The sequence below is a fragment of the Megalops cyprinoides genome, chromosome 19, assembly GCF_013368585.1.
Source record: "Megalops cyprinoides isolate fMegCyp1 chromosome 19, fMegCyp1.pri, whole genome shotgun sequence".
Classification (NCBI taxonomy): domain Eukaryota; kingdom Metazoa; phylum Chordata; class Actinopteri; order Elopiformes; family Megalopidae; genus Megalops; species Megalops cyprinoides.
The window spans coordinates 20125675-20150713 of record NC_050601.1 but is presented as its reverse complement, the minus strand read 5'-3'; the positions used below and the strand labels follow the sequence as shown (position 1 = coordinate 20150713).

The window sequence follows — 25039 nt, the reverse complement described above, 5'->3', positions numbered from 1 at the left end:
CCGCGGCGGCTCCCGAGCTCATTAAATCCTTCAGGCAGAGGCGCGCCGACGTCCTTTTGTTTCCTCCGTAAATGGAGGTGGAATAACGCCTTCGCCCCGGCGTTCCTCCTCATTCGTGTCATCCCCCCTCCAGCCCGCGCCGATAAGGAAGCCAAAGCCCTCGGCGAGGCGGGATTCGGAGCCGCTCCGTTCACACGCTCGCCCCTAAGAGCCTTTTATTCACAGACAAAGTTAGCTAATCCTTCCTCAACAACCCAGTCCAACAGAAGTTCATTGTCACTTGTCACAAACTTCACAGAACTCAAGATGAAAGACTTATTCACTCACCCATTTCAAAATGATTAAAAACAAAACAAAAAAGCAATAATTTATCACATTTCATGTTGCCGATTTGGAACAGTGTCTTTTCAGGAACTCAGTAAGAGAGCAAATAGATTCTTAGATATCAGAGCAGGGCCATACAAATCTCAGTGTTACAGTTGTCATGTGTGACTCAGGGTCTCACAGAGACCGATGTCCTTAGAACACCTCCTGTAAATGTTAATGTTAAATCCAATCTAACTGTGCAATATCATCTGTCACAGAGTCTGCTCCGCTGTTCCGAGAACCACAATCATTCTGCACTATCCATAACCTGCACCAACTAACTATGAAAAATACGCCACGTGTGTATCAATCAATGTGAGCCTGACTTTTTCCATCTGAGCCTGCTCTTTTTTCCTTTCCAGAGATAAGGAAGGAAGAGGACGATGAGGAAGAGGAGCAGTAGCTGTGCCACTGCGGCTGTGGATCAGTAAGCCCGATTAGGATGTGTCCACAGCGCCTCCTGCCGGCTCCTCTTCTGGCCATCGTTAGCACTGTGGCAGGTGTAAATTGCCACTAATGGAGCCGCTCTCTGCTTGCACGGGAAAATTAAAGGCGGGAGGCTCACGCTGACCCGCTAACAGCTCCGGCGTAGGTGAGCGGCGTGCCCCGCCCGCAGCTTTTCACACGCCGGAACGAGGGCCGCTTGTGAATCCCGGATGTGTAAACTGGTGAACAGGCTCAGCCATTGGGAAGCGCTGAGCCACACAGCCGTTTCAGAGAGAAGCCCAGGCGGGAGCGAGACGACTGTCAAAAAGGAGGAATCAATCAGAGGAGGGAGGGAAAGAGAAGTGCAGAGATAGGTGGGGGAGGGGGTGAGAAGATGAAAAAGAGGAGAGGAGGAGGAGGAGGAGGAGGAGGAGGGAGAGGGAGAGATAGCGGGTAAATGGCATCTCTGGGTCAGGTCTGAGAATACCTTCTAAATGAGATCCTTCCCTCAGGAGCCCCTCTCAGGTGAGAGGCAGAACAGACAGGTAAGTGCAGTAAACACAGATGTACTGGAAGGGCCCGCAGCACAACACCACAAACACAGGCACCTAATGATTATTTACCTGAGGTAAATAGCTTTTCAATATTACCTCTGCCTGAAGTTCCTGCCCCGGGCCCGGAAGGCCACAATCCAGCAGGTCTAGCAGCTGTATGAGACCCATCATCACTGGCTGACCTGAGGAGGGAAACCAAACTGGCTCAATCAACATAACGACTGCTAGAATCAGGTGGAAAGGTTTTAGGCTGGAATGAAAGGTTAGAGAAACACTGCAGGCCTCCAGGGTGGGCAGAGAGACACCCCGCAGACACTGCTGTCCTCCAGGCCTGGGCATGAGCAGCCACAGACACCATGACCAAGAACCAAAGACAGCATTTAATTTTTTGCAGTTTCCTTACAGTGACAAATCTGATGACAACTTCCCACTGCCCACCCATCAAAACATTGTATAAATCATCCGCAAATTAAATAAACTGAATAAATTATGCTTGGCAGAGGTTTAATTTCCAATTATAACCACCCTGTCCACCCCGCAGAGGCACGCGAGGGGCAGGCCAAATTCAATTACGTTGCTGCAGTTGGGCCAAAATTTAAATCCGGCGGAGGTTTATTATGATAATGAAAGAAATGGATCTTTTATATCAGAAGAAATGATTGAGTGGCTTCACGTGAGACGGATGATAAGGGTAAGTATAGCGTGATGACGAAGGCTGGGGACAGCGAAATCACCCACGGCCTCTTCCTGCACATTTTTCAAACTGCCCGTGAACCGCCAAGATTAAATCATCATAAAGGGTTCATTATAAATTACAGCGATATCTCTTCCACTTATAAAAATGATTAATGCATTTCAAATGGGCTCTAAAAATTCAATGTCCATTTGCCAAAGCATGAAAAAACTCTTTGGGAAACGTATTGTTTTCGAGGAAAATCTCACACATTCGTGAAATGACATTATCTACAACTAAACTGTTTCACATGCAAAGTTTTTAAAACTCCAACTTCAGACTGTTACCCAAGGTTAGAAATTTCCTGACCTGCAGTTCTCCTTCTGACTGCTTCACACTTCAGTGCACGATTTCACAGAATTAAATCCTCAAGAGAATCGAGAATTTGAATCACTGTTAACACAGGAACAGTTTTCCTTCATGTCTCCCAGGTATCTGTTGACTTTTTGCTCAACTCAGCTTAAGCGTGGACCTGTGTGGATTCGCCTGTCGGGAAAGTTTCTCCATATTACGAAAGAGAATTTTGCCCACCATTTTACCTACAGTTTTTCAGCACATTTCAGAAACCCCCTGCGGTTTTTTCTTTCTTTTTTTCTTTGTTAAGTGTGATGCTTCTCCACCTAAACTTCATTTTGAAGCTGTGAAGAGCAGTGTAAACTTCACCAAAGAGGTGGAAACCCTACTTGTTAAATATAAGAAACAATAAACAAATGAGTCATCCAAATGGATGAACTCAGATTAATCTAGATTTAATAGTACAGATTGTATTTTCAGATGCTAAACTGGTTGATTTTCGTTTATCTACCTACCACCCAACATATCATAATCAGTGCAAGCCATAATTATGTCATCATTAGTGTCATGTGATCAGTGCCATGGTGGAACTACTGTCCTTTCACCACAGCAACACCCCGATGGCTGAAAGGTTAAGTGTGGGATGTTACTGTAATCGAGATAACCAGGTGGAGTATGGGCACATCAGGGAAACAGTCCTCTGAATCAGTAACACTGTATATTGGGAAAAAGGCAGCTTACCTTAAAAACATCCAGCTGGACTAAACCATTTAAATATGTGAAGGGGGGGGGGGGGGTGGGTGGTAAATAACCAAAGAACTTCAGAAGCCTGATTAACGCAGAGACGTTGGTTCTACCTGCCTCTCACGGAAGGATAAACAACGTCCCACGCAGACTGAGGTAAGCGAGGACAAATCTTTCACTGCTGGATGTTTTGGCGTCGGTGCTCCTGCTCGCTCCCGGCGGATTAGTCTCGCTCAGAACTCAACACCTGTGTGCTCTCCACAATGAACAACAGGAGAGGGAGGGGGGGGCGTGACATCAGGGAAATCTTGCTGCGGAAGACACACATTCATGACATACTCATTCACACAGAATTGTTTAGACATCACTGACTTGCATTGCAAAACAACGACACCTTAAACATTTTTACGGCTTACATTTATTGAGGATGTTACACCTGAGATTATGATTGCATACACGCACGCATACTAATTACTTTAATTGTATATATTTTCTATAGTGCTATTTGTCTGAGGATTGTTTCTTTGGTTTTAAAAACCACTTCCTCATTCAAAGAGCTGTGTGCATTTATGTGTGTGTGCCTGCAAAAATGAATGTGTGAATGTGTTTGTGTGTACATAATTATTAAATCCTTTTAGTGTAGAGACCGAGTAATCTTACAAAGTCAAATGGAGACCAAGTGAAACTTTTAGATACAGAGAATTCCAAGTTTATTTTGAGGAGACACTGATTGTCGGGTAAATGAAGTGGCTTACATGCAGATCTTATCTGAAAGGGTGCTTTTACAAAGACAGGAGAGAAACACCACAGCCAACACCTTAAAAAGGACAGGACTAACCCTGCCAAAAAGGCACATTATTCTGTCTCCATTCAGAAATCTTTACACCCACCCCCTTAAAAAAAAAACAAAACTTTTTTTCTTCTTTACACATAGTTTATACAGTGTCATTTGGTTTGACCTTTGAATTCACTTTAAGCTAATGCAGACCCCCCACTGCTGTCAGTCGGACAGTGTGTACACAGTGTGCATGTACAGCGTAACCCTGCTTTGGGTCGAACCTCTCTCTGCAGACACCGCACAGAGGGTCTCCGATAAACGGCTACAATGGAACCGCAAACTGGGTTTAACCGTGAGGAGACTCCCACGTACAGCGACTCTGAGACTGCCAAAAAAAACCCCAAACAAACAAACAAACAAAAAAGGCAAAAAACGACTTTGCATATCCTACGTGTGGGGGGAGAAACCGCACTGCTGCTACCATTGGTAATTACAGCAACGTAAGACTGCCACTGCCCATTGGGAAGAAAGGTGTTTGAGCCCTGAGCAGAAACTCAGACTGCCAATAGCTGCATCCACTCTGAGCAGGAGCCAGCTTCACGAGCTATCAACTAACCTTAGGTTTTAGGCAGACGCAATGCAGATACTCCAGAATATTGTGTATTTAATCATTACATTAAATAATTTTAGCAGGACACAGACCTGTTTACTGAATTACCCATGAAAATATATGAAAAGTTTTAAATATGGGTAAGAACCCAAGGCATGACATTTAGCGCTGGTGCGATACTTCTTCAGACAAACCGAAAACTCAATTCCCTTACTGGATCATTAACGTCCCGCTCGTACGGAGCAATAAAACAACCAATTAAAAACGATAAAACACGCAGTTTCACACACAACCAATTAAAAAACAATAAAACACACAATTTCACACAAGCACTAACAAAAGCACAGACAGGCGTGAGAGTTAAACGAAGCGATCCCTTTTAAAAAATAAAATCACGATTACATACAAAAATCAACGAAAACCGTGACACACTCATGACAAATTCACAACCTGTAAAAGTCCTGCTTCTGAGAGAGGCTTGACATTGGAGGAATTCCCCCCATCGTATCCAGAGGTGTAATGCAAACCAAAAACTAGTTACTGCAAATACTGAGGGACAGTGTAGGGGTTAAAATCAGTCCAGCAGCTAAAGCAGCTGTCTCTTGACTGACTGTAAATGGAACTCCTCAAACACAGCTGCTGGCAGGAGAGATAAAAATTTAAGAGTGCCCTGACACGGAAGCAGCCAGTTGAAAAGTCTTATTACACCAGAAAAATGACTCATGGATATGCCAGCGAGCAAAGACAAGCTCGCTGCTGTGGAGATACAGAGACCCACTGCCATGGCCAGACGGCGTGACAGCGATGTGTCATGTCGTTAGCCGGAAGGACACCTGCTTGCATATCTCACAGGCTCTTTAGGCACGGGGGATCCCGGACGAGCCCCACTGAATGTAGCAATCACTCACCCCGTGCCATCAGCCATCAGCCACATGCAAGTCCCTGCCTAGTTTCTAAGGTCACACAATATCAGGTGCATGAACTGTTGAACGGCTGAAAGGTTTAAAGGCCGCAATGTCAGACACGTTGCCTGGCGAGCTGTGGTTCTCTTCTGATCTCTGGTGCTGCTCTGTTCTGCACTGCATTCTTCAAAGCTGAGCCAGCTCGCGGTTCAAAGAATGAAGGCAGCGGTCACGGAGTGCAGAAATGGCTGCAGTCTGACTCTCCCTACGTTCTCTGGTTCCCTTCCTGCTCACTGCCGAAGGCCTCGCAAAGCTTTCACAGGGCTGAGAGATACGGACTGACACAAGAGGTCACTGGATGCTGTCAATCCGAGTGTTCTTTTGTTTTCTTTCCCACCATCTTCAGTCTGCACAAATCTGAATAGGACAGACAGACGTACCAACACTGTCAAACTCGGGCTGAGTTCAACCAAAGTGTTTGAAAACTGAGAAAAAGACAAACAATCAGAAGGATCTGGGACAGACTGAAGACAGACGAGCAGCATGGCAGTGACTCAGAAAACATAAAAGCGATTGTCAAGACACTTTTACAAGGGAACTGTGACACTAATAACAAAATGCCCTTCTGTTAATCTTTTTTTTTCCTGTTCTCCATCAAACAGCCTTTCAAAAATGAAAAATTTGGTCCTTCTTCACAATTTGTTATTTGTTAACTTAATTTGCTAACTATCCTTACTGTAATGATGTACATGCTACAAGATTCACACACTGTATAAAAGTGCATGGCCTGCACGCTCTGGCCTCTACCTGTCCTGTAAGGCCTCACATATGATAAAACAAATCTACAGATAAGACCGGAACTTTCCCGCGCGGCTCCCTCAGTGCTTCGTTTCCGTCAGGATGATGTTGGCCGTGACGAACATCAGGCAGGAAATGGCCCACAGCAGGACGAAGGCCACCCAGAAGGTGTGGCGGAAGGGGGAGCGGTGCTTGTTGGCCACATCCCTGCCGAACACCGGCTCCAGGTGGCGCCGGCTGAGGAACACCAGGAAGGCGGGGATGATGTACTGGATGCCCGTGCCAGCATAAGCACCCGTGATGCCCACCAGGGACTCCAGGTCGTGGGTGCAGAAGGCCACTATGATGGGGGGCACCAGGGTGATGAGGGGGAACACCACGCGGTCCACAACCCAGGGGTACGTGCCCCCGTCCCGGTGGAAGAGTGTCTTCCAGTTGTTGCGGAGCGTGACGGCGATGATGGGGAAGTTGGTGCTGATGGTGAAGACGGGGAAGAGCCCCAGGAAGTAGCGCAGCACCGGGATGTCCAGCACGTCGCAGTTGTCGGTGAAGTTGAGCGTGTACATGTCCCTCAGGAGGGCGCTGTCAAAGCAGAAGATGGCGGTGAAGGACAGCAGGACGTAGAAGGCCAGGATCAGCACGTAGTCCGCCAGCACCAGCACGCCCACCCGCTTCTTGTCGGAGATGGGCGTCACCAGGGAGGGCAGCGAGTGCTGGCACATGAAGGAGTACACGCACACACCGAACAAGTTGGGGATGCCCGAAAACTGCGCCATGGGGGGGTGTCCCTCTCCTGTGCCCTTCCCGATGCGGATCAAAGCCAGGACGATCATCATGCTGAAAGCTGAGGGGCAAGGAGACAGGGAGAGAAAGACAGACACAGAGAGGGAGACAAACATAAAAATGAGAGGGAGAGAGAGGTAAATTATTATGTGGTCACACATGAGATATTGCCATTTACTGTAATGGAGCTAAACAAAAACGGTAATAGAGGCTGTGAGGAAATGTACTCAAACTACCCACAAGGTTGGATACTGCTGCAGAATGCATTCAAGTTCAAAGGGCACATTATGAGATTGATTTGAGGTTGAGACTGAGGTGATTTAAATCAGATTTTGTAAATGTATTATGTAAGGAAAGCCAAACACTCACCTACCCAGACTAACACTGCAAAGACATTGCTGCACTGGGTATTGGTGAGTTAAAGATTAGCAGTACTGATTTACAATGGTGTGCACTTTAGCAAGACATAATGTCCCATACAGATCCCCCAAGATTCTCCTGCCCCACAGATCTCACTCTTATTAATTTCAGAAAAATTAGTGTGAACTAAAAGAGACGGTTCAGACCCTAAGACAGAGTGGGGCAGTGTTCCTGTAGCCAATATTGGGCAGTGTTCCTGTAGCCAGCGTTGGGCAGTGTTCCTGTAGCCAGTGTTGGGCAGTGTTCCTGTAGCCAGTGTTGAGTGGTGTTCCTGAAAACAGTGTTGGGTATTGTTCCCATCCTTTCCATTATGGGTATTTATTAATGTCACAGTTAACATGAAGGGTGTTAAAACGTAGAATGCATCCACAATTGGCCCAGCTGGTGAGCAGAGGGTTATTCTGGCGGGCCGAATCCTGCAATAATGAATCTCCCAGCTCTTTCAAACCTCCATCCTCCCTGTGTTCCTGCCACTCTCCATAGGATAAATGGGGGGGGGCTCTGAAAGGCATGCCTCCACAGCTCCACTCTAATGTATGGCCAGGACCATAACATGATTCACTTTTACTAGAAGCATAAAATCCCACCCGGAAGATAATGAAAGGAAAATGAACAATAACAGCAGGCGGAATGTGCCTGCGCATGAGCAACATTGAGTTCCCTGAATTCAAATGACCTCTTCTGAATCGCAGCTGCAGGAGCAAGAACGGAATCCTTGACTTGGTGTGGTGTTGTTAAGTCCATCCGAATTCTTTTACCTCCAAGTCAGTTTTCAACAATTCGCTTTTTTTGAAAATAATTTCAATGTTCAGTTCCGCGTAAATGCTAAATGAGCAATGTAAGGTAAAGCCTTTGATCAGTGCAGCTAATCTGATGGGACAGTAAATCACCGGTTACCTCAGGTGCTGAACAGACTGGGTCTCCAAGACCGGGAGTGGACCTGCCCTGGTGCTGAGACACGTTTCCCCCCTTACCGCTCGGTCCCTTCTTCAGCACTGGGGCTAAAGAGGCCACTGCTGCACTGGCATCACGTTCCCTGCACACCCAGTCTGTCTCTGCATCACATCAGCCACACATCCAATCTCTATCAACATCATATCTAGCCTGTACACTCACATCACACTGGCATCATATCCTGCACGCACCCATAGCTCTGACTCTGCTACACGTGACCGATTCCAGCCCTCTGACCCCCAGACCTTCTCAAAAGGGATGTTTCAGCCACGGCCATGCGGCTCACCCCACCTCCCCGTCTCTTCAGAGAGCAAAGACCCCAGGAACAACCCTCTGCATCGCACACAAGCGAGCGGCCGGGGTGAAGGGCTAACACCCTTACAGCAAGAGTATCAGGTCAGGCGGAGTTACAGTGGAACAGCTCCCCGCTTTTCAGTGAGGGTGGTGACACAGGCAGGAAACATGACTTACAGCGCACAAAAAGTACAAGAAAACCAAATGCAAAAGGCTAGCTGGCGATCTATCATAACTTTAGGCACTGAATCATAAATTCTTTGCCAAGTTTGATATTGTATTGTATTCACAATGAATATACCGTGGCAAGTATTGTTTATCGTTTACTCGTGTAGTGCTTTTTTACTGATTATAATCAGTGTCTGGAAAGTTCTCTCATCCGTCATTATGATGCACTGCGCCTCCTGGTCATTACAACAGTGGGGAGCTGTAATCTGGCGTACAGCGTCACATCGCAGCCGTATTTAACCCGCTGATTGTACAGCGCCATTTATTACGCTGTGAAAGGAGCAGCCGTGAATGTGCATTTCATCTCTCTCTGCCTCTGCGTAATGTCCCCGCAAAGCCCTCCCCCCTCCCTCCCTCCCTCCCTCCCTCCCTCCCTCTCTCTCTGTCTCCCTGTGCCTCTGCGTTACGTACCTGCAGGGAACTCGCTCAGTCACACAGGGGCCTCTGCGTTTTCCCTGGGCAATTCGCCGCAACACCTGACCTCCGCATTACCACGCGCCGCGCGGAGCCGCGCGCTCCTGAGACGCCGATTCCCGAACGGCGAACGCCGCGGCGCCCCCGCGAAAGCGTGCGGTGCGAACGCCGCCGCCACAAATCACGGCCGCGCGACGTCTGTCCGCGGCTCTGATTTACGCCGCAGATGGAAATGACCTTGCGGAGAGCGCTCCAGCTTTTACAGCTCTCTGGGGCAGGATTTAAACTCGCGCAGACTACATTTTCTTTAGCTGTAAACAAAGCTTTCCCCATTCGCTCCGTTACTCTAAACGCAGCACGGGCTGACAGCATCTCGGTGACATCTTTTTTCTTTTTTTTATTGCTGGTTTACAGACTGCTGTCTATGCAGAAAGTACATGATGGTGAGGTGTCTGTGCGTGTGGTGAGCGGTGCGTGAGACTGTACGTGTGAGTATGCCCGAGAATGTGTGTGCATGCGTGTGCGTGTGTGTGTGTGTGTGTGTGTGTGTGTGTGTGTGTGTGTGTGTGTGTGTGAGTATTTACAGAAACACTACAAGGGTAAGAAGCTGAAGCAGAGGCTGCTCTCTGAATGCTGATGTCCAGTTTGAAGTCGTCAGTGGTAGGTGTGGCGTCAGCGTCACAAACCAGGGGAGCTGACTGCATATGCAAGCGTGGTGTGTGCAGTGACCTTGAAATTTCTATAACGGACTTACATCCCACTTAACCATTGCCTGGAACTAAACCTACATCCCAAACACTTTTTTTCCAGGTTCATCTAATAGTCATCTTATTGACAGTTAAATGTTTAACTTGCTGAAGGGACGAAAAAGAGGGGCTGCAGGGACACGACAGCCATGCAATATCTGCTGCCACTGCAGACCAGACTACCCACAAGTGCAGGTCACTCTCGCTAAAGCAGCTGAGTTTCAATAGAGCGAGCAGCAGGTCTCTTGTTCAGCAGACTCCAGCTCAGGTCAGATACAGTAGCTCAACTGCAGAGTGGTTGCTCCAGCAAGTCAACAACAGGGCTGAAAAAATGTATCAGCCAAAATTCACCTGAAAAGGAGTCAATATCACATACCCGTGCAAGAAGAGTCCCAGCCACATTTCTTTCAATCCACTCTAGTGATGACAATTCATTACAAACACATTTCAATAACAGCAGCAAACACCTGGCGACGTTTCAACTTACCAGTACAGAAACAATATTCTCCTGTCACAAAAGGCAACTCTATGGAAGGGAAAAATATTTCATCCACGCAAAGACAGTGTGCCATTTGTGTACAACTTTTGCTTACTTCAACACTTTCTTGTACAAAGAAAAGAAATTACACTTCGAATTTTGACAGCAAGTGTAACCAAACAAACAATGTGCATCTCTGTCACTGTCCACGTTTGTGGGCATGTAGCTGCACAGCAAGCGAGCAGCAGACTACACACGGCAGCCAGGACTCTGCGTGCGCCTGCGCTCTGCTCTGACAGCTCCGTCCGCCCGCCACTCTGCTGAGTTACGAGCTGCTGTGGTGCCAGCTGCTCCCTCACCTGCGTCTGCGCAGCACCTGGCCAGCGTCCTCAACCCCTCATCAGACGGCCCTGCCTCTGAGCGCCGCATGGCGGCGGCCATTTTCAGCGCAACACGTCCAACACGTCCAACACGGACAGCTAGGACTCTAGCGCAGAGTACAGACGCAGACAGAGGAGTGAAGTCCTCCCCCCATTCCCCCCCCCCGCAAAAGACACTGCTTCATAGGGCTCCGTCTCCCCCAACGTGATGATGGCTGGATGTGTGCCAAGGTGGCCAAAAGACCAGTCACTGTCACGTTAAAGTAAAAGCGTCCCGTGAGGCCTTTAATACCTCACACCGATGCGTTGCATAAATCCTTGAAACAACCTCTCTTCGATGTTTAGAGGTGCATTCGATAGTAAGAAGTTAGGGTGGCGTGCCCTCTGTGCTCTGCACCTCCTGCTGTATTTCCGGCAGTTTCCAAGGGGCTGACACGCCCCACGGCGGTCTCAAACACCGGGATTTAACTCCAGCCTCAGGACACAGGTACATGCATGCATACAGTCTGCACTCAGCTCGACATCTCACACCACAGAGCAAAGAGACAGCACAGCGGAAGCAACAGGCTGCCGATCCTACGGCACGTCAACCTCAAAGGCTTCCGAACGCTCTCGTTTAGCTCCGTTTCATACCAATCTATTGTGTTCTTAAGTTCGAAAAGTATTCCAGTGCAACTGCAAAAGAGTTTCCTGGCACCGTTTCCCCTGAAGACTGCTGAAATAATGAGACTGTTACATACAGAAATACACATAATTCTCCTTGAGTAAAAGAGAGCGGTGCAGAGTAGGACTGCCGAACATCGCTCCAGTGGTTAAGGCTGCGCGCAGAGGACAGTTTGGGTATTAGAGGGCTTGATAGATTCTTCCTTCTCTGTCTTTGGTCACAGCGCTGTGAGCAGAGCCCTAAATCAGCTCTAAGAGGAGCCCGGGACAGGACATTAGAGGCGGAGGACGAGGCGAGCGGAAAACTGCAATGAAAGAGAAAGTTTCCGCGGGGGGACACTGACGGAGGGGCCCCGCCGCCCGCCGCCTCGGAGAGGAGACGCAGCTAATTCAAAATAACGACTCGGGCGCGATGAGGAGGAACGGGAAGTCAGCACAAAGTTCTGAGGAGGATTTTTTTCTGCTTCTTTTTTTTTTTTTTTTTTTTAAGGAGTGACTGACAACCATTGTCTTTATCAGAACAAATAAGATACACTAACCCATCATTTTTCTAACGCCCGCTACAGTGGGGATATACAGTATGGAATCTGACACTCCGGTGCCACACACCCACGCGTATGACACAATCATTACACTCATGCACTGTTTCAGGGCACTGTTGGGAAAAGGCTGCCCTTTGAAAGAGGGGATTTTCTGCTGCAAGAATAGCGAGCAGGGGAAAAAAGAACCTGTCTGTATTCTCAGCCTTCAGTTCATTCCATGAGCAGTGAGGCTTCCACTTCATGATAATATTCAGTCAGCACATCGCTGACAGACATTTAGGAAGCAGAGAGCTGTACTGTTGTCACTTCCACTGTAATTACGCAGGTGCAGGGCAATGGCTTTTAATCAGACAAGCTTGTTTAAACTGGGGCCACGGAGCGTGAGGCCGGTGGAGTCTCGTGTGCTACTGTCTCTCTCTCTCTCACAGGGCCAACGGTGAGAAGACAAAGCTAATTCAAATCAGGTTCCTGGTTTTGCAGCAGTTAAACGGAAGGGGGGGTAGAAGCCAGACTTCTTAGCATGGGCAGCACAGCTGTCTAACCGGGTCTCTGTACAGTGTGAGTAAGTGGTCCAGTGACTGTGCTTTATGACAAGGTTTCCCAAACTCAGTCTTAGGGCGGGGGTGGGGGTGTCCCCTGTGCGTGCCGGTTTTTATTCCCCGCTCTTTTAATCTATTTAGATAGGCATGGGAAACTCGCTAGGCCTTAAATCTCGGCAAAGCCCCCGATTCACTGCGATGGCTCCTGCGGTGAATCTCGGATCTCGCAGTCCCAGGTCGGCGCTTTTAATCGGCTTGTGCGCGGGGACAGTGGGGCGCAGATCCTAAACCCTCACACTTTAAAGGGTTTAGGAAATCACCCAGAAATAGGATCAGGGCGATGCCGCGGAAACCGAGGGGACGGCCGCAGACAATACGTATTAGCAGTAAACGGTGCTTACAAGCTGTGGGCAGCCAGTAAAATTCATTCTGAAATACAGATTTAGATCTGCATGGCTTCTGTCATCTCATATGCGGTACAAGGTGGCTTACAAAAATCTCTTCAGAGAAGCGACCTGGTTTCCACTCAGTTTCCCCTGCCGAAACAGACACTCGTCCCCCTCGTCGCCCCCCACCACCCCCCACCCCCCCGCAATCTCATCAATATTAATGAGGTTGTGTTTTCTGTGCTAATTAACAGGTGATTGGGTGCTGATTAGGATGCACTAAATGATTACATGCTGCCGTGTACACCGAGCTTCCTGGTGTAACGAGATTATTCATACTTATGCAAATTTTAATGAGTGTAATTTTTAGGAAGGAAACAATACTCCAAAGAGGCATTCAGGTTGAATACCATTTCGATCGTGAAAGGGAGGCCACACCCTCTTCCAGATAGAGCACTAAGTTTTTATTTTTCAGTTCACTGGGTTTTCTTTCCCCCCGCAATTCACTCTAACACAGGCGGTGTAGACTGAGAGCACTTCCACAAAATCCCTCTGAATGACCTTAAAAAGACCTGCTGGTCTAGGATGTTTCCTTCCAGCACTGTTTACTTGACTGACGGTGATATACAAAGAAACCAATACAAACAGGTGTGCACCCACAGTGGGAGGAATGCGAGCCTGGATCAGTCACTTCCTTTCAGTAAACATGGCTGGGGATCTCTTTAAGGTGACCCAGGATCAGTCACTACGATTAAGACAGCCTGACAGGGAACCGGTCCCAGGATGACCCAGGACCAGACATACCCATGTACCCTACCTTACTGGGGACCAGATCAAAGTGGCCCCAGACGAGTCACTCATATTCACAGGCTGACTGGAGATCAGTTCAAGATCAACCGGGATCAGCCACTCCCACGATTCAGGTCTGTTGACATGACGCTGCCTGTGGCCAACAAGTCCCCTTACAGCACGATTAAGGGAACTCAGCTCCAGTGGAAGACTCCCGTGTTTTGCACATAATATAGCACAGGCTGACTGGGCTCCGGTTCAGTCTGGGTTCTGAGACACTGAATCTCTCATGAGGAAGGCCACGGATTCAGCCCCCCAGCTGCGGTTGGTGCTAGCGGAGCTGTCAGGAGGCACAGACCATTTGAATCATTAGCTGATGCTGCAGTGAGGCTCACAAGGCTGACACACACAGTCCATCACAGGGAGAGGTGGGTGGGTGGAGGGACACACACACACACACACACACACACACTCCTGCGTGTCTGTGCTTTCTGCGTGCTAAAGAGAGACAAACGGAGCACGCGCCTGATGCGCAGGAGGGGGGTGTGTGTGTGTGGGGGAGGGGGGGTGTGGGGGGGTTTGCGGGCGGGGCGTCTGAAGATATGATGCAGTGCTGTTTTCATTTTAACGACGGCAAGGGCGACGGTTTATTTTTGTCTGTCGGCCCGCTGAGTGACGGTCCAATCAGAGCCGGGGCCGGCCTGTCAGGGCTGCGTCGCGCTGAGGGATGGGGAGAGGAGACACGGAGCGCGGCCCGGGATGATGGACGGAGCGACCACAGGGAGGAGCGCGGCCGGGGCGGGGGGCGGGCGGGGCGCGGGGAGGGGGGGGGGGGGGTTTGGTATCGAGAACAGACGCTGCTTTCGACACAGCGTGGCTTTCCTCGCCGGGTACGATCTGGCACGATGTGCCGCGGAAAGGAGTGACCTGGAGAAAACCACGAAACCGTGAACAAGGGATAACGGTGTCTTTAAAACGGAGCGAAACAGGGGGGAACTGCAATAAACAGTCTTATACGTTCCGCAGAAGATTTACGCGAGGGTGCTAACACTAAACATGGAGGGAGAGGGTTCGTTACGGTCTGAAGCGAGGAGGAATGCCGGTTTAAGCACTGAGCTGTTTTTCTGGTTTACTCCTATTTAAAAAGATTGTGAGTCACATGCAGCAGAGATGATTTATTCAAAATGACATGATGACCAAAGAATAAAATCCACTCCACCGTACTGTCCCCCCCCCCCCCCCCCACCCAGGTGGTCCCAGCTGCATGGGACGTAGGGGGCACCAGGGGAACACAGGGGGATATTGAAATATAAACAGGCGTCCCACTACGCCGCAATTCAAGCTGATCCAATTACAGACCTGACAGAGGACTGCAAATTGCTTCACACTCCTTTTTATTTGATCCCGGCTGCATCTCGAAGCATCTCTTTTCCCTGGTGAGAATACGGGCAGTAGTGCATGTGCGCGCAAGAATGAGTGAGTGAGCGTGACTGTATGTGTACCTGTGTGTGTGTGTGTGTGTGTGTGTATGCAAGCTCTTACCTATCCACCTCATGAGTGAGGTGAGGATCTGCAGGTATTTGGTCTTCTGAGCGTTGAAGAAGGTGAAGGGGCCCAGCAACAGGGTGAAGATGCTCTGCGAGAAAGAAAGAAAAACAGAGATGCTTGTTATATCACGACATAATTCACAAAACACAATTAACCCAGGGAAAGCTCAGGCACTTTAATATCACAAAAAAAAATCCACCCAGAAGCTCTTCACATTACAACACAATTAACCCGGAAGACAGCAGGAATACTTTTATATTGTGACAAAAACCATCGAAAAAGCTCTTCACTTTAAAACATCATTAATCCCTCAGGGAGCAGAGGCACTTGACACCACTCAATTAAGCTGAGGGAGAACAGAGAAGCAGCTCTTTATACCATGACACAGTTCACCTGGAGGTGCTGTCATTTTATCCCGCTTTAGACGGGTGTGCTTACAGGAGTGCCAGAGGGACTGAGATGAGACTCAACCCCAGCTCTGAGGTTCTGCCACCGGGTTCTGCCTCCCTAAGCCTCTCCACAAACCAAAACACAGGACCCTGGCTTTCAGCCCCCCAGGAGGGACACAGCGGGAGGACAGCGCTCACCAGGCCTTCACCTAATGCATTTATTCATTTAATTCCCCACGGGAGCTGCTCCCCTGATCTCTTCATCTCCTCCGCTGCTCGCGGTCCGCGGCTCTGACGGCTGTCTCTCCCCCCCCCCCCCCGCTCTCAGAAAGTGCTTACGCTTCACGCCGCATGTAATAAACGCAACGATGGAGAGAACAAATCTTATCAAGACAAAAATTCCATGAGTCAATTTTCCTGGTTTTTTTTTTTTTTTTTTTTTTTCCCCTTTCTCAGGGATATTCAGATAATTGTGTTTCTACAGAGGGACACGGGCGATGGATAGGAGCCGTCCCGCTTCTGACGGGACGCTGGCATTCCGACGCATCAGCCTTTTGTCGGGCCCCGGGGCCGCGGCGTTTCAGCAGCTTAAATCCTGCCTCAATCACACACTCGAGTGAGACGTAATAAAGCGCGAGTCGCGCGTGAGACATCGCCGCGGCGACCGGGCGGACGGACCAGAGGAGTGTGTGATGAATGGCCGTGACAATTTCTCTTCAGAAACGTTTTCGACAACACCTCAGCAAAGTGATTTAGGAGCGGAAAAAATGCATTCTAGGCCGATTCCGAGGTTCCGATTCTGAAGTTCCAAACTCCTTAAGCCCTCAAACCCTTATTGTGGGAAGTGGAAGAGGCACAACCCCAGTGTTGAAGGTTATTTAAATTAGATATACCACTCTGTAGTCAATGAGGTAAGGGGGCTCAAAATCATAAAATAATCCACTGACACCCACAAAAGGGAAACCAATCAGTTGAGTGGTAATGATCCAAGAATCCAATGCAAACATCCCACAGGCTCCCAAACATGCACCAGAAAATCTTCACTTTCTTGGGATACTGGTCTACTACAGAAAAAAACAGAGCAACCAAAGCAAGCTTTAGCCAGCCTCTTCTCTACAATGCCGGAGGGGAAAGCAGTAGACAATTACTGACTAAAAATAAAAAGCCTGTACTACAGCCAATGATAAAGATGAGGGCAGCGACACCAGTTTGATGATTAATTTAAAATTCATTCCAAAGCACCACTTTTCACCACTCCTTTGCCCCCAATTCCCTCAGGCTCTGAACTGATTGCTTTGTGATAGCATGCCACATCACAAAGTCAGAGCCCTTACTAAAAGCTTAAGAATTAAGTGGGAACTTGGGCATTGACACCACATGGTCTCGCAGTGATGATGTCACACCCTCTCCATACCGACCACTCTTACGAGGTTGAGGCCCTGCCCATGAGGACAAAAAAAATCTCACTCTCAGCCTAGCCATGTAAGTTTTTACTCCTCAACAGAATGTTAACCAAAACAACACTTCACCTCTTTCTCTCTCATTTTCGGTATCAACATTCAATCATTAAGGCAGATGAGCCAGTTTTGAAACCAGGTTCAGCGACACATACAGAACATTTTGACAATACTGAAAGTGGGTGGCATAACTGTATTCAATCCACATAAGGAGCACATACTGCTTTGCGTTTGTGTGTGTGATAGACACCTGACACGTGTGGGCCACTGCAAAGCCCAGGTGACTGGTATATTACCTTGGGGCACTGACAGTTTGCTCACAGAAAGACATGCCTAATCCTCATTTTATTAATTCCTTTGCTATTTTTCCCCACAGATGCGTCAGCCAAGCTCATAAAACCGAGGCTCTACTGCTGTCTGCAAGCCCATACAGCACAGAGGCTGCTCCGTCTGCAAGCCCATACAGCACAGAGGCTGCCCTGTCTGCAAGCCCATACAGCACAGAGGCTGCTGTCTGCAAGCCCATACAGCACAGAGGCTGCTCCGTCTGCAAGCCCATACAGCACAGAGGCTGCTGTCTGCAAGCCCATACAGCACAGAGGCTGCTCCGTCTGCAAGCCCATACAGCACAGAGACTGCTCCGTCTGCAAGCCCATACAGCACAGAGGCTGCTCCGCCTGCAAGCCCATACAGCACAGAGGCTGCTCCGTCTGCAAGCCCATACAGCACAGAGACTGCTCCGTCTGCAAGCCCATACAGCACAGAGGCTGCTCTGTCTGCAAGCCCATACAGCACAGAGACTGCTCCGTCTGCAAGCCCATACAGCACAGAGGCTGCTGTCTGCAAGCCCATACAGCACAGAGGCTGCTCTGTCTGCAAGCCCATACAGCACAGAGACTGCCCTGTCTGCAAGCCCATACAGCACAGAGGCTGCTCTGTCTGCAAGCCCATACAGCAGAGAGGCTGCTCCGCCTGCAAGCCCATACAGCACAGAGGCTGCTCTGCCTGCAAGCCCATACAGCACAGAGGCTGCTCTGTCTGCAAGCCCATACAGCACAGAGGCTCTATGACCCAAATATCACCATTCTGAGGAGAACAGCAGACAGACACGGCCAGAGCAGAGAGCACACGACAAGCACGACTCCAGCAGGCAGGACACGGTGCCTCACACTGACACATGATATAGTATTTCATGGTGGAGGAGTGGGAAGATACTTACAGCCCAATGTACAAGGCCATGCAAGGTAAACCCTCTCCAGGGGCATGCTGGGAGACCGAGACGGTCGCCCCATGTGGTCCGACAGACTGGACAGCCGTAATCTCCCCAGCACCAAACGGCAGAAGAGGGATTATATTCCCAGTGCCATCCGTCTCCAGATCCCCGGCCATTTGGTCCCTCACATTAATCTGCACTCCTCGTGGCTATGGAGCAGAAATACTAAGAAAAACTGACTCTTTCACTTACTCTGTAAGTGAGTGCTAATAAGGATTTGGGATACCATGGAAATATGATGAAGAACACAATTAGAAGGTCAGAGACCTTTCTCTCTCTGCAGCATACAGTAGCCACTAATGCAGGGAGTATGAAGTGCAAAGGAATTTGGGTACTTATTTTTTATTTAAAAATGTGTTCTCATTCATTTATTGCAGAGCCAGTTTCAGTCTTTATTTCCCTCCAAATTCTCCACGGTCCACATTCCCTTCAGTGGGAGAGGGTGAGGATTTTATTTATTTTATACACCACACACGGATTTCCACACCTCACAGCAGCACACACACCACACACTGTCTTACACAGCGGCCCGTGACAGCAGTCTGCAAGGAGCTGCACTGTGATTTCAATGAAAAGCACAGACACAGCCTCCTCCGTCTGACACGTGAAGATTCTGACGGCAACTGGGGGCAGGTACTATCATCAGACTGGGGGGGGCGCACCTTGCTGTGTTTGGTAAAAACAAACACCAGCACACTCCACCGTTTCCTGTGCAAGGCCTCAGTCTGCCTGACAGCTGATGCAGGCCGTCAGCAGGCGGTCAGCAGGGCTGAGAGTGTTGCGGTGTAATGGTAAAGTGTAACGTCAATGGAAATGGAAATGTTACGTACGCTGCCAAGACACCCTGTGTTTCAGAGTGGAAAGACGCGAGGCTGATTTTACCGAGTCCCTCTAATTCCCCGTCCGTACTCTCCCATTTCCAACATCACAGCACCAGACCAGAACGGGACGCTCAGGATCTATAAATACAGCATCTGCTTGCAGGACATGCAGACCCTCTGGCTGATGGCTATAACAAGACTATTAATCTATTTATTGAATTTCCCTCAAGGAGGACAGAGAGAAGGGGAGAGAGACGGAGCGAGGGGGGGGGGGGGGGGGGGGGGGGACAGACAGAGAGAGGGAGGGAAGGGAAAGGGGGATAGAGAGCCAGAGAGAGATGGGGATGGATTTTATTGATATTCTCTGAAAGGGGAATATATATACTTCGGCAAACTACCTGATCAGGGGAAAACCAATTTAAAACAGGAGAACATTAAAAAAGCACAGACCCCACGAGCATGGCCTGGCTATGCTCAGCTCCAGACAGTGGAGACCGAGCTGCACAGCTGGGAAACAAATATACTTTGTCCAGACAGAATTATTTTCCTAAAATGAATATCCACAATCCACTAAAAAACACACTCTTCTGCAATCTCCTGGGACAAAAACTTCAAATCCTTCAAGGAGATAAGAGAAAAAATGACACACTGGTAGCACAGCATATCATTGCCTGCCACAGTGAGAGGGACAGTGAGTGATGTGCAATTTCTCCTTCTATTTCATTCTAGAAAGATGCAAACACAGACTCAAAAGTACACACATTTTTTTCTGTACGGTTCATTTCCATCTGTTACTTAAGCATTGTTTTTGTTGTTAAATACACTTTGGCAGCATCGATGTGAACTCTGTCACGCCAATAAAGCAAGCTGGATTGAGGTGAACTGGATTGACAGACAGAGGCAGAGAGAGAGAGAGAGAGATTGCGATCGATCGAGACTGAAAGAGAGAGAGAGAGAGAGCGCCGGAGAGAGAGAAGCGGAGGAGAGCAGGGTCTCGGGTGCCCCGCCCTGTGCCGTTTACGAGAGAGGGCTCGCCTCCAGCCACATTAATCACCGGGATGCATTAAAACCGGCCCGCCACCTTCGAGACGCTAAATTCATTACTGAATAAATGATACAGGAACACAAAACGTCTCCCTTTCGCACGATTTTTTAAAAACTGCAAGCACTCGGCCCCGACTCCATTAACGGGGGAAATGAAAGGCATTAAGGCACAGGACTGCATTTTATTTTGTCTCCCGGCCCATCTGTTCAGACCAATGAGAAGAGCCGCTTTCGGGGTGCCTGCTCACTGTGCACACAGCTCCGGTCAGAGCAGCACTCCCGTGCACAGAAACAGGGCCAGGCAATCGCCTGCAGCTGACTATCCTGGAACAAGATAACCGCAACAACTGCCTTTTCAGGGGATCTACCGCAAAAGGTGGGGTGCGGACTCACCTCAACCACCGTTAGCGGCTAGCACCCACCTGGGTGATGCGCGGCACCCCATTAGCAGCAAACATTCAGCACACGTCAGCTGAGGTGGAGCAGGAAGGAGTTATTACAGTCCGCAAAACGGCAGGTATACCTCACTCCAAAGATGCTCATGCAAAATCTAATGCTTAGACCATTTAGCAGCTGCCAGAAAAACAAAAGGAAAACAAAGACATCTCCTTTCTTCTGTCTTTTCTTTTTGTCATATGTGGTCTGGTTGTTTTGCTGAGTTTAAGCATTTTAGCCATCTTTTCCCTGTCTGCACCAGTGGGTATTTCACACAATAGCCAGACCACAGAGTCTACAAAGGGGTCGAAATTCTGGTCAGACTTTGCCATATTTTTACCATAGAGTAATTTCAGACACCTCCCATTTAAACAGACCATGGCTCCATAAACAGACCGCTCCCTTTAAACAGACCACTCCCCCTTGAACAAGCCACTCCCCTCAGACCTGACTACTTCCCATTCAACAGACCACATCCACCCAGATAAACCAGGAGGCGGCTTGTTTTCAGCACATGGTGAAAAAGCAAGATTTACGACCCAAAGTGGCATTTCACTGCAGAAATTGGGTCGTTGAGAAATGGCGATTTGGCTCTTGCTTAATCGGCTGACGGGCATCTTTTGCTCCCAGCATCATTACATCCACAGGGGTGGGATGGGGGGGCTAGTGTACCGCTAAATTAGGACCTTGATGGAACTCCTCAAAAGCACTAAATAAGTCACACAGAGAGATCAGAGGGGGAGCCGTTTATAAAGGCGTCCCACAGTCAGGCATAATTGAGGAGGGAAATGGGAGATGCCCCCCCCCCCTCCTTAACACGACAGCACTGGGCGTCCGAACACTGCACTCCTGAGGAGTCTGGTAAGGACACGCCGGTAAGGGCGCCGACTGCTCTCAGCGGTTTTACACGGGCACACACTCCTAATGAAGTCTGAACCCGGCCAGCCGCTGCCATACGACACGGACTCCGGGAGCAAGGCGGCGCGGGGGCAGGCGTTTGACTCAAGGTCGCCCCGCGCGTGCGAGCCCAGCCCGGCGTCCTCTGTCAGGGGAGTCAGAGAGGAGGAAGGGTGAGGGCAGAGGATCATTTCATGTGAGTCACGTTTGGCTTCGGTCGCCCGCGGAGCCGGATGATGACATCCTCCTGCCATGTCCTTGCACCAGAAAAAACAGCTTTTCAATAAGGGAAACAATATTGTACCCAGCATGCACTCTGATTTCTCACCCTCAAGCAAGGCTGGGCCTCTGTTACTGCTGTTAGACAGCCTCTACTATCTGTATTTAGCTTCATTCCATAAAGAAATTAACTTTCCAAACACAATATGGCAACTGCCAAAGATATGTAAATGTAAAAGTATGTAAAATCTCATCCAACTATACCACATATATGATGAATTACACCAATTATCAAAAAAATTTCATTTTTTCACCTACTGTAGAATATACATTAAACTTAAAATATTAACTGTCTATACCACATACATAACCTTGTATTTATAAAGGCAATGCTTTTTCCAAATTATTAATATTAATATGAAATGAAATTGAAATCTATAATGCATACACAACACTGGAATCAAAGACATCTGGAACAATGGTAAAGCAAAACTAAATAAACTAATATGCTTAACTTTTATGCTAATGTTTTTTTAAACATACTTAAGGGGTCCCAAGTGGATCAGCTGGTAAAGTGTTGGTTTTTAATGCAGAGGGGAGCCCTACGATGTGGGTCCAAAAGCAGCTCTCTCATTTGTCAACAATGCCCAATCCATGGCTGCACGGGTCAGTGGAGTAGTGCCTATCCTCCAATCAGCTCCCATTTCATTGCAGTGCGCTGTGTGACTTGTAGTACGGCAAACAGCCATTGGCTGCCTGCGCGTTGGAGGATCGCATTAGTCTTGCCTCAGCTCTCCTGCATGAGCGCAGAGATGTTTGCAGTAAGCCTAACGTACAGGGTTCCACAAATGCGAAGGCAGCATTAAGAAAACACATTGAAAAACCAAACAGCATAAAATTAATGTATTCATTTCAATTCCTTGTGAACAAAAACAGACTACTGAAGCACTTCTCAGTGTGTCTTTGTTCGCCTTTCGAATGGATGCTTCACTGCGGAATCAAGCTGATTAGAAAATGCACTGTGATCAAGGCAAGCGCTAGAACACTCTCAGGCAAAAGAACCCGTCATTAGCATGATAAAGCAAATCACTTGATTCGCAGCGAGAGGCTTATATGAAACATTACAGACATAAAGCTGAAAAACACGCCCTCCTTGTCTCATTCTCCACACAGCAGTGCCGCCATCGGCCACTGGGGGGGCACGCTCCCCGGACGTGACACAGAAGGGTGAGTACGAGTCGGTTCAGTGAGACTTATGGAAATAAACACTTACACACAAAAGGCACACACGCACACATGCAATTCACTGGCCCCCGTTTGAATGTCTATCTCTACACAACACACGTGCGCATACAGGCTCGTCTTCTCTCTGACGTTCTCCCTGCACGTCACTAACGCAAACACATGCATGTACGCGCGCACACACACCCGCGCACACACCCACATCAAATCCGCAGCATTGAAACCTCCTCAACTGGGCTGTGGTATGTGGCGGTACACCTGACACGTTTTCACTGTCACTAACAATACACCGATGACGCAACGGGCAATGAGGTTCTAGACAGCACCAGTCCAATATACCCAGATAAACCAAGACCGTATCCTGCATGACTTCCTGTCTAATTGTCTAAGTCTCTGAGTATCCTCTGTGACTTATATTTACAAACAAATATGCCGATGGATTTAAGGGAGAAGGTGCCTCTCTCCTTTCATCGCTAAAGAGCAGACTGCTGAAGCATTAACCCAACACCCCTGGATTTCAACCTGCGAACTGCGCAAACGGGGGGGAAATTCAGAGCCCTTTATACCGGAGGCATCGGTCATTCCCACCCTATGAGAAAGCGAGCCGCGTTTGGCCGTAAGCAGCGCTGATTAATGTTTCATCTAAAGTATGATTTATTAAAGCACGCATTCCAGAAAGCCACGACATTTAATAAAATTTCATTTAAAAAAAAAAAAAAAAAAAAAAAAAAGCTCAAACCCACGGTGCCAGAAAATGGGGGAGGAAATAAGCTGAAATGGCAAGAGAGGCAGGCGCCACACTCATTCATCTTTTATAGCTGTCCAAACTAATTACGGGAAAAGGTCAAAGGGCAGCAAACTCGCGGCATAACGCCAGTAAATAACTCGGCGCGGGCTCTGAAAGTTCACACCTCCAACTCGCGCACGGCAACGTCCGTAAATAACTCTGTGGAGGCTCCATAACTTCACACCTCCAGACGCGCGCAAAGTAACATCAGTAAATAACTCATTAAAAACCTTCCTCTCCCCTTCTAACGGCCATGACCATAAATCTCAGAGAAAAAGGTTATTTATCCGCATAAACTGCATCCGTTTGCGCCTCGCGAGCAGTTCATCCAGGCTGACATTAAAGTGTAAATAAATAGATAAGAGAATCATAATTAATAATGATTAATAATAAATTAGTTGGAGAGGGAGCCACCTGTCAGGCAGGTGTGCGGATGAAACAGGGAGGCTGAACAGACCGGGGCAGCAGGCGCAGTGGCAATGGCACACAGTAACAGGGGTGTTCAAATGAAGGAAGCCCTGCTTTACCATACACCAACAACAGCAAGCCCGACACAGGCAACCGTACAGTGTGAGAAAAGCGAGATTCACCTGCCTCTCTCTGTAGCCCGCTTCCCCCTTTCCCCACACTCTTTCTCTGGGGGCCCTTTAACATAGCTAAGCAAGGGTATGGTGCAAATGATGGTGGGGGTTTTAAGATGTGACAGTCACTCTTCTACAAATGCAACAAAGTTTAACTATGTTTGTGCTTTGGATTGGTTGGGGTTTTAAAGGGGGGTTTTTTACCTGTTCATAGATGCCCTTTCTGACAGTTCTCAAGCAGGGCTTTTAGAGTCAAAGTGTCCCTCTCAGTGGATCTGCAGAGCCCTTTGGAAGCAGCGGGTTCACCTCCCAGCAGAGGAGTGGGGAGGAGGCAGGGAAGCGTGAGACAGAGGGCAGGAGATGGAGCGGAGAGGGACTGCCGGGGGGGGTGGGAGTACTCACCAAAAACACCCTGTACGCGTCTTTCCTCCTGACGGGTCCCCAGCAGGACTCTGTGTCATTGTACTTCACACTGCCTGCACTGCAGGAGTGATTCCCACTGCAGAGAGAGAGAGAGACACACCC

The 25039-nt window shown here is 48.6% G+C and overlaps 1 protein-coding gene across 1 annotated transcript in view; it reads right to left on the bottom strand.

Moving 5' to 3' along the window:
- Window positions 1–3861: 3861 nt before the first annotated feature.
- tmem104 (transmembrane protein 104) overlaps window positions 3862–25039 on the bottom strand; it is a 33998-nt gene continuing 12820 nt past the window's right edge. The window contains exons 8-10 of the mRNA XM_036552781.1: window positions 24917–25013; window positions 15364–15457; window positions 3862–7049 (exon numbers count right to left, since the gene is read on the bottom strand). Coding sequence (XP_036408674.1) covers window positions 6286–7049; window positions 15364–15457; window positions 24917–25013 — 955 coding nt within the window. The 3' untranslated portion in view covers window positions 3862–6285. The remainder of the gene's footprint in view (window positions 7050–15363; window positions 15458–24916; window positions 25014–25039) is intronic.